This window comes from Prosopis cineraria, unplaced genomic scaffold (assembly GCF_029017545.1).
Source record: "Prosopis cineraria cultivar Desert tree isolate PC_DT_omini unplaced genomic scaffold, ASM2901754v1 PC245, whole genome shotgun sequence".
In the NCBI taxonomy this organism is placed as follows: domain Eukaryota; kingdom Viridiplantae; phylum Streptophyta; class Magnoliopsida; order Fabales; family Fabaceae; genus Prosopis; species Prosopis cineraria.
Genome location: NW_026555572.1, coordinates 45,961 through 56,416, shown reverse-complemented (window position 1 = coordinate 56,416; position 10,456 = coordinate 45,961). Strand labels below are relative to the sequence as shown.

The window sequence follows — 10,456 nt, the reverse complement described above, 5'->3', positions numbered from 1 at the left end:
GGGGTCAAAAAAATTTAAGAAAATAACCAAGGAAAACACAAAAAATTTCTTGGTTCTTTTCAGTAATTTTTGAAGACATTTTTAGTAATTTTTTTTATCAACTATGGGTCAAAATTAATATTTGTTAATGGTGAAGGTAATATTGTATTATTTTAAAAAGTTGTGAAAGAATATTGGATTAAAAACAAATTTAGAGTCTTAGAAGCTTCTGGATCTATAGTTTAATAATTAATTTGCCATTTAACTTAACAAAAACCAAAATGCTATTTCAAAAAGAAAAAAAAGTACAGCCGATGAAAATATATTCTAACTCACAATTTTATATTAATGCAAATGCAAAATACGTATAAATTGAGAAGATAATAATTTAAAATATATACTCCCTCCCTCTGAAAATGTAAAATATTTTTTTAGGATTGAGATGTTTAAAAATAAAAATCATTTTTAGAGTTTCAAGCTATAAATAATATGTTTTTTTAAAGTGTCCATAATGAATAAATCACTTAATATTTATTTTAAAGTAAACAACCCTATTAAATAAAAGTAAATATAAAAAGATAATATTATTTTAAAAATAATTAACTACTTTACTAAGAGTGAGATTTAGTCAAAAATAACTTATATTTTTTAATAGATAGAGTATGTATGTGTGTATATGAGTAATAAAAATATCTATTATTTTGCAAATATTTATATGATATCCAAATATACTAAACATTTGACCTTTTACAAATATACTAACACAATAATAGAAATTTTATAGGAAAAATGACAAAAAAAATTCCTTGAAATATGCCAATGTTAATGAGGTTCCATGAAATATGATAATTCTTTTTAAATTTCTTGAGACCTTTCTGATATTAATGTTATTTGTGAAATGATTATAATGCTCTGAATTTAAAATAAAAAAGAAAAGTGATGTTTAAGTAATTATCATTTTTCTTTTAATAATGACTAAAACAAGATAATAAATGACAAATTTCATTTGCAAATTTTTTAATAATTAAAGTCTAAGTGTTGTAATAGTGACTATTTTAATTTAAGTATTGATTGTCTTGTTTCTGACAATGACTAAAACAAAATAAGTAATCACAACTTTTCATTTGCAAAATTTTTAATCATTGAAGTCTAAGTGTTATAAATATTGATGACTATTTTAATTTAAATAATGATTATTTTTTCTCTCGCAATGACTAAAATATAATAGCAAATAACAAGTTCTGCCCTACCTCGTTTCTCTTTTTATTTTAATTTGGGAGCATTGTAATCATTTTCACAAAAGGTATTAATGTTAAAAAAGTCTCAAGGAACTTAAGAGGAATTTTTATATTTTGCAAGACCTCAATTGCATATTACAAAGTATTTTTCTGTTATTTTTCTAATTTAATATTTTGGTGATGGGTTTGGGGAATGGAAGATGAAAATTAATAACTTGGTCGAAGCTTATTTATAACTGAGGCTATACATTTTAACTGGATGCAGTTCAATTACTATAGTTTTGATGCAATTGAAATCCAATTTTTGAATTCTAACTCAGTGCAGGTCAGTCTCTAAATTTAACAATTTATTTTTTATAATTTTAATCATTTAAAATATTAATTCATAAGATTAAACAAATAATTTTATGAAAATTTGATTTAGATTACATTTTTATAAATGAGTTCAAGTTCATTAATAGATGATTGTGTTTGAATTGATCCTAGTCAAATTGATATATTTCAACTTCATATACAAAAATATTTTATAAAAATAAAGATAATTAAGTTTTTATCATTTATTGACTAATTTTATTAATTCTGACCAGATCTTGATGATTTTATCAATTTTTTAATCAATTCTTTCCCCATTTTTAGACTGTTAAATTGGACGAGAAATAGGACCCCATCAAAATTAATAGAACTTAATTTTCCAATTCATTAGTTGAATCAATTAAATCCAATCAATTTTAACTGCATTACTAATGAAAGATACACCATCGATTTTAATCTAATTATTGAAATGTAGGTTTTGGATGACATTAATTTTTTAGTAAATATTTTTTTGGCCAACGAATTTCAGTAAATATTTAAGTTGAAATTGACAATGATCTGAATTTTTTAAGGCAAAAACATATTTCTGCCTATATACATATTGGCCCAAGATTTCTGCCAATATAGGACAATAATTATCATTAAAAATAAATCATGCCTTTTCTTCGAAAAATACCCAAATTAAATAACCCTATCAACTTATTAAAAACGCAATTCTAAAGCATTTAAGTATATGTTAAACAGTCAAAGGTAAATGTATTAATCCCGTTACCAGATCTAATTTCCCTTTTCCATTAATGATTAAAATATAAAGAACCAATAGGAACAGAGCAGAACAGCAGGAGCTAGTCTCTCATGATATAACGAACCAAAGTTTGAATACTCATTGAAAAAAATACTCACATTTAGGGTGCATTTAGGTAAACAGCTTTTAGCATTTGGAAAGTACTTTGAAGTTTTTTTGAAAAGTTGTTTGGAAAATTTTTAATTGAGCAAAATGACTTTTAAGATGTGGATTGAAATGAAGATTGAAAGTAAATTTTGAAACTTTATCTTGAGTTGGATTTCAGATGAGTTAGATGTGGGTTGAGCATTTAACAAGGGTAATAAATTTGTATCTACCTTTTTAATTGGCTATGTTATCCTTGAATTTTTTGGCTTTCTTTGCATGAGTTCACTTCACAATCCTTAGATTCTCTTTCATCTCTACTTCTTTAAGCGTCGTTTGTCATTCCCCTAACTGAACTCCTCCTGGCTCCCTCTCCTCACCCTCAATGATCCCTCATTCGGTAATGAATGTTGAACTATTTATTACATATTTTTTCCAACATATTAAACTTCATATTTTTTATTCTTATTATTTAACATCTTAAATTTTATGTTATTTTAATTTTTTCACATTTTTTTAGACATTTTTAAATATATTACTCCCTCCGTCCCAAATTAAGACGCTTTTAGACAAAATCTTACGTATCAATCAACCTCATTAAATACATTTAACAACCTTATTTTTCCAAAATAAAAATATAAATTTTTTAAAAATATCTATCATTTAATATATTGAAAAGAAAAGGAATGAAAATTAATTGTAGAGGAAGAAAGGATAATATTAAAATTGATACATTTAATGAAACTTTAATTTACTCAAAATGCCTTATAATTTGGGACAGAGAAACTTCTTTAAAAGTGTTTTGTAATTTGAGACGAAAGGAGTATATTTTTATAACAAAAATTATAAATTATTGTAAATCAATGTCTTTCTTAGTCATTATATATTCAAAAGCACACTTGAAAAGTACAAATCATCATTAATTCAAACAATTTTTAGTTTACCAAACAGACTTTTGAAAAAAAAAAGTATTCAAATATAAATTTTATTACAACTTATTTTTACTGAACTGATTTTTTGTCAAATGAACTTTCAACAAATAAATTTTTGATAAACTAAAAGCTAAACATACATTTAGTGTGTGATCGTGTCTCGAACATAATGTCTTCTAATAAGAGGATGCCTGTGAGCAATATTTTAAAAAAAAAAAGGTGCAGGTTCTCTTAGAAGTTAAAACACTCGCTGATCAAGGAAAAAAAATTACCTTGAAATTTCACGGGAAAGATAACAATTCAAAGATAATATGTAAACATCCTCACATCACATAATAGTAGCCTTACACCCATCGTGAACTCAATTAATAGGTAAAGGTAAGTCACTCAACGTGGGAAAAGGAAAACATTGTGACGGCATCATTCTAAAGGTAAACTGCAACAAATGGTGAATTGGGAGGTAAGGCAATAAGTCTAACATCATTTTGCTAAAAGCTACTTAAGGTACCAATAAACTCATCAATGCTGGCCCTTTGGAATGTCGAGATCTTTAAATATTGGGCTGTCAACTCCCACCCCCATGGCGTTCAATCCATTGTCAACATATAAAACAGCGCCGGTGATGGCAGACGCCAGCGGCGATGACAGGAAAGCGGCTGCATTGCCCACCTCCTCTGTTAAATTCAGCTTAGAACTTGTTAATGTCGGAGAGATGAAATGGGAAAGGCGCATTATAAGAAGGAAGAATCTTGAGGGAAATGTTACCAGCTGTCAGCTCTTTCTGCAAAGGTGCATTGGCTAGTGAATAATCAATCATCATGTCAATGAATCCGATTGCTTTTGCTGCACGGCTTCTGAGAGGACCTAAAGGGGAAAAACAACCATTAAATTCAATCAAGAGCAGGAGCAACAATATTGTATGAAGTACTTAGGCCCCAAAGATTAATGGAAAATGCGCAGTTCTTGGATATCATGTTCTGTAAGACTGATGTATAACTACTACTTTTTATTATAATATTTAACATATTCACACATGAAAACTCTTTGGGCTTGATGTGTAAAGAAAATATAAGCCCAAGATAATTTGGATTAAGAATCAGCTATAATTAGAAAGAATAAAAGGTAATGAGGATCAAAATTCTAACCACTTGGTTATTGAGCTTTACCCTTGGCTTAGATGGGTAGAAAAATGGGAGGAAGAGAACTAGGAAGGAAAACTTCCAAAAGTAGTATACAAATTTACTATTTTAGGAAATTTTCCTCCCTAGTTTTTTTGAAAGAAATATATACTGATCTCATACAAGAAAATTAATTACTACAAGGTCAATTAACAATGCGATGTCAATTGCCTTAGTTCAGTTGTTAATAAATCTTATAATAATTAATTTTTTTATGTGGGACTTCAATGTAATTCTCCCTAAATTTTTTTTCTCCTCCCTACTTTCTTCCCACTTTTCCCTTCATCCAAACCAAGCCTTAATGTTTTGTCAAAAGTCACTTCATCGCAAAAAGTTAATTTAAGTAAATGCTCATCAAAATTATTTCATATCTAATACTATCATGTCAAATTTGATAATTGTTAGATCTAATTGGATATAGCTTTCACATTTTAATTCTTTTTCACTCACAAAATTTGAATAATTGAACTTGTTTAAAGGGAACCGAATCCCTTCTAGTTGACCTAACTGTCATTAATCATCAATAGTATATTATTAATTATAACAGTTATTGTACCCACTTTAGCAGAAAACTAGACGAAATATAATATATCTATCTGGCAAATACAAGTATCTAAATGACCCCTAATGATGTATACCTGAACGCAAGACCCTGTCACATGTAAAAAGAACATCTAGAGAATCTTGATTATCCATTGTGTAAAGGAGTCCTCTACAATTTTTTCTTGTCTTTTAAATTTTGGCTAGATTTCAAACAGTAAGATACCCAACTCCCACTGGCATCAGAATAACAAGTTCAAGAGCATGTTAAAATCTTGAGCTGGTTAACCCTTTAAAGGGAGGAAAGTAAAGCAGACCTGAAAAAAATTTAATGAAACATGCAAAAATTTTTACCAGCAGATATTGTGTTGACTCTAATTCTTTTCTTCCTACCAGCTTCAAAAGCAAGCACCTGAAAATATGGAAAATTAATGCAAGCATTCTAAGGCAAGGGCCTAAGGATGAGCAAGATTGAGTGAAGAGTGCTACTAAGATAGTAGCATATCTATGTGAGTCATGCATTAACAGGCTAGAATTAGAGAAACATTGAAAACTCACTCTTGTGTCACTTTCCAAAGCAGCTTTTGCAGAACTCATACCACCACCATATCTGCATTTAAGTAGGTGCAAAAAGCTGTCAATCTGGACAAGTTATTTTATGACAAAAAGTATGCAAGTCTCCAAGGCATAATCAGACCCACCCAGGAATAACCCTCTCTGAAGCAATATATGTAAGAGAAATTGAAGAACCACCTATAACCAAAGAAGGAAGGTGAGGAAAAGAATAAAACGATGAAGGAAACAACATAAAGGTAGGCTATCAATAAACATGCCTGGGTTAATAATTGGAAGAAAATGCTTGAGTAAAGAAACATATGAGTAACTAGATGCGGATAATGCAGCAAGATATCCATTCCGAGATGTCTCTAACAATGGTTTGGTGACCTGCAACATAGTTGACTGCTTGTTAGCCAACGGGAGAGGGCAGAGGGAAACTTTGCAATTGAATTTACCATACCTCTGGTCCATTGGCAAGTGAGTGTACAAGGATGTCAATGGTTCCAAAGTCCTTCTTAACAGATTCGACTACTTCCTGCAAGTTCAAGCAAGTCCTTTTTCAGACAGATTGTGTGGTATAGTTCTGAAGATAAACCTGGCATCAACATCTTCATATATGACCTCAGACTGGCTCCCTGTGTCTCCGCAGAAATATAGCCAATACATTCCATGAACTTACAATTTACAAGAGAAAGGACCACAGTTGGTCTTTCCACCTCCAAACTTACAACAAGCTTTAGTTTTCTCCCACAAGCACTGATCACTGATGTTTTAGTTAGTCCTTAAACTTGAATTTGAAACAATACTGTCCAAAAGCAGTAATGAGATTACTGTTGACATAAGTGATAGAATATCATCTTATGCAGAGTTATAAGTGAATAATTTTAAAATTTCTGAATGGTATAGGCGTACTCTGGTAAGTTGCACTTCATTTTTAATTAAATATCCTTTGAAAAATAGAAGTTACAAACTTACAACTACAAGTGAAAACTAGCTTTCACAATAAGTTTTTCAGATAAGTCATTTCTTAAACTCTACATATCTTAAAATAGACTTAAATAATTACTGCTTTAGGCTTATTATTGTATGTTTAAATTACAGTAAGCTAAAAGCAGCATAGTTGTATCCAGTGAGCTCTTTTCTTAAGTCCGATAGAAAAAGCACAAAGGAATCATATTTTAGCATTTATGGCATTGAATAAACACTTACTAGTTAAAAATAATTGCATCTAAATAAAGTTGACAAGAATGCTGATAAATTCAAAGCCTTGGACAATACTAAAGCGCAAATTACTTGAGAGACAAATTTAATTAACTTTGATAATTGAAAGGAATTCTTCAAGTGTAAAAGATTTAGGTAACAATGATAAATCCATACCTGGACAGTCCAGTTACTGGATCCAGCATAGCGCTTGTTTGTTTTAACCTACAGAAAATGTTGTTATGAGTTACATATATCCATGTCTATGGATGCATTTTTGAGTCTTTCGGAAAAGAAAATCTTGTGCATTTCTCCCTTACATCTTCTGGAACATCCTCAGGACTGTCGTAAACTGCATCCATGGGATAAACTTTAGTGATCTTCATCAGTGAACCATCTGGTAATCTGAAATTGGGATTTTCCTGTTAGCAAAGTACACGCAGATAACATAACCACTCAAATAAATAAACTAAATGGCAGAAACTAAAGTTATACATTCGTGACTCATCAAATTTTCCACGTCGAAGGCTGGACTCAAAAATATTTAGAGCCTACACAGAAAGGTCCAAAGTTAGTTCCTGCATCATTCTGCATGGATAAGAAAACTCAGGGCACAGACAGACAACCCTGAGATTCTGCAGATTTACTTACAGGTACCCAGGTGCCAACAAGAATTTCAGCTCCAGCTGCTGCAAGAGATTTTGCTATTGCCCAACCATATCCATTGTCATCAGCCACACCAGCAATGAAAGCCCTTTTACCTACACAGCATCTTACTTTCAGTGAAAGTACAGATTGTTCCTATTCAGAGATTACTAAAAAAGAGAACTGCCAGCAAGCTTGTGGGTGATTGACAGCAAATATTAGATAACAGCCAAAGAGATTTAGGAAAAGTCAACATAACAAAATGAAGATTTACTAATAATGAATTCGTATGAAAAGGTGAAAGACATAACCTTGCAATTCGTATAATTCATGAACCTCAGGTGCAAGGTCTCCCTTTAGCTAATACAATTTAGATCTGAGTTACTGGGTGGTCAAATAATGTTTTAAACCCTTCAAAGGATTCGGAAATAGTATGTCAATGCTCAGTAGAGTTTGTTCTGGGATGAATAAACATGTGGAAAGGGGGAAAAGAAGTTGTGTTGCTGGTTAAGACAATACAAGAATCATATGGCCAAGATAGTAGTAATATAACTGAGTATCAACAGCAAGAATTTAGAGTTGAACCGCCAATTCAGTAGACATACATCAAGTGTATGAGCAAAAATGTGCAACAACAAGCCTTATCTCACTTTTGAGAAAAAATATGGATTAAAACAAAATAGGCATGGAGGAGTTTTGGGCAAAAGAAGTATAACCTTTCAAATCAATAGGCAATCCCGAGACTGGCTTGTTTTCACTAGACTCAGAAATTGCCTTTGTTACAATTTTGTCAAACTTTATGGAACGCGATGTAAGGCCATGCTGGAAAGGTTGCACTGATGCAACATGACGGACACTTGCAAGTCCATTCCAAGATCTTGCCTTGGGCTTGACACTAAAACCTGCAGCGCTTGCATTTGCAAGCTTTTGTGAAGAAGGAATGCTGGACCTTGACATTGCAACTTGCAAGTTAGAAACCGACGTTGTCGCCATCCTGATGAATGCGATTTGGCAGCAGAGAAGTTAGATGTACACAGAAAACTAATATTAGCACCCTTACAAAAATACATTAAAAAATATTCACAGATATCTTATATGTAAATGGAAAATACCAAATAAGTTCATGTTGATGAAAAGTTGGACATTATTAAAGGCGGCCTAAGTGCTCATCATTTAAAAAAATATTCTATTTATTCAATTATAAATAGTGACTATAACATTAAGTACGTTTCATCTTTTACCTGGAAGCTCATAACTAAAATTATCACAACAGATCCCCAATTTATCACCTAGACTTGTAGGTTTATACTGAAATTCAGAAGAAATACAGAGGTAATAGAGAAACACGCACACATTTAATTAATACAATAGTTCATATTATTACTATGAATTAGGCACATAGTTGGTTGATTGAGACATTATTACATAAAAAAAAAACAATTAAAAAGCATCTGAGACGAGAGCGTATCGTAATAATGATGACCAAGTCCGAGGGTAAAGGTAATACGAAATGATCGGATTATAAAAGAAATAGATTCTCCTCGGCGATCAAAATGTTGGACAGAAAAGTGTTAAACAAAGCCGAATTATTTCAACGATCGCTCTTCGCAACCAGTTTCCTCTTGTGGAAATCCCATCAGACATTACTCTCAGAATGCCAGTAACATTACGCTAATCTAATACTCAAAAAGCAATACCAAGAACAGAAGCAGTGTGAAAATAAAGTCATTTAATCTCGATCTCGAAGCTTCTAATTGCTAAGCATGTCCAAATTTTAACTCCATGGTAATGGAGGCACAGGAGCAGTAGGACTATTCCGAAACAAAATGCTTCTAATCAATGCCAGATCCATTTCAAGAGAAATCCTCACTTATTGAACAACACAAAAGGCAGGAATAAGCACACACACACACACACAGAAGGGGGGGGGGGAAAGACTGGATTTACCTGTGAGCTACGAAAACGGCCAATGCAGAGAGAAATTTGAGGAGTTCCAAGTAAAAAATTGAAAAAGCAAGTCTCTGTGTATTTTGTTTATATAACAGTTCAGAGGTAGCTTCAGGAAAAAGGAGAAGAATGGCCTTGCCTATGATGATGGCGATGAAAACAATGCTGTGTTTTACGAGGCGGCTCAGAGCAGTTGGAGACACTCCTCGCAAGTATCGAACTCGAACCAGAATTCAGTGCTCCAAGCTGGTGGAAATGCACGTGCATTTCACGTGAAACGACTTGTGTTTTTGTTTTTTTGTTTTTTTTTGTTTTTTGAACGAACTTGAACGAACTTGTTTTTGTTTTCTACTTTTAAATAGATGCAAATTGCAAATGCAGGAAAATTTTTAAAGAAAGATAATCACTTAATGTACAATAATATACTAATAACTATGTCTCAATTTATAAGATATTTTTAAATAAAATTATTTATTCTAGTAAAACTTATTAAATACATTTTACAACTTTACTTTTTTAAAACAAAAATATAAACCTTTAAAAATATTCTTCATTTAATACTCCATTTATAATAAAATATTAAAGAGAGAGAATATCTGTGAAAGATAATATTAAAAAAATATGATTAATAAAATTTTATTTTTATCAAAATGTTTTATATTTTAGAATATTGAATCTCTCCTAAAAATATTTTATAATTTTAGATGGATGGAGTAAATTTTTTCTAATAAATAAATAATTGAAATTTTGAAATGAAAGTGGACAGCTTAACTTGAAGATATGATAAGAAAGAAGAGAATAGTACATGTAATCCAATGATACAAAGTTTTAAAATTAAGTTAAAAAATAGTTTTGCCTCTAAACTATTTGCTTAAAAGTGTATGATGTCCTAAATTTACATATGGTGTAATTTTTCTTTTCAAGATTCAACAATGGTACACTAGATATCCTGCCTTTGAAAAGATTAATTTTGACCATTAGTTCATTCAAAAAATTATAAATAAAAGATCTCTAAAATTATACAAAAGGACACATAAA

The 10,456-nt window shown here is 30.9% G+C and overlaps 1 protein-coding gene across 2 annotated transcripts; it reads right to left on the bottom strand.

Moving 5' to 3' along the window:
• Positions 1-3,601: 3,601 nt before the first annotated feature.
• Positions 3,602-9,651, bottom strand: LOC129296043 (enoyl-[acyl-carrier-protein] reductase [NADH], chloroplastic-like). 2 transcript variants are annotated; one of them, XM_054934641.1, is made up of 13 exons: positions 9,558-9,651; positions 8,188-8,465; positions 7,478-7,587; positions 7,322-7,377; positions 7,147-7,231; positions 7,004-7,051; positions 6,087-6,161; positions 5,902-6,013; positions 5,770-5,821; positions 5,627-5,678; positions 5,423-5,480; positions 4,116-4,214; positions 3,602-4,024 (listed from the first exon to the last, which is right to left on the bottom strand). In XM_054934641.1, exons 2-13 carry the CDS (start codon positions 8,462-8,464, stop codon positions 3,870-3,872), a joined length of 1,179 nt encoding a protein of 392 aa, XP_054790616.1. In that variant the 5' UTR covers position 8,465; positions 9,558-9,651; the 3' UTR covers positions 3,602-3,869. The 2 variants fall into 2 exon arrangements, with proteins under 2 accessions (XP_054790616.1, XP_054790615.1); XM_054934640.1 differs by having other exon boundaries at positions 9,419-9,640.
• Positions 9,652-10,456: the final 805 nt, after the last annotated feature.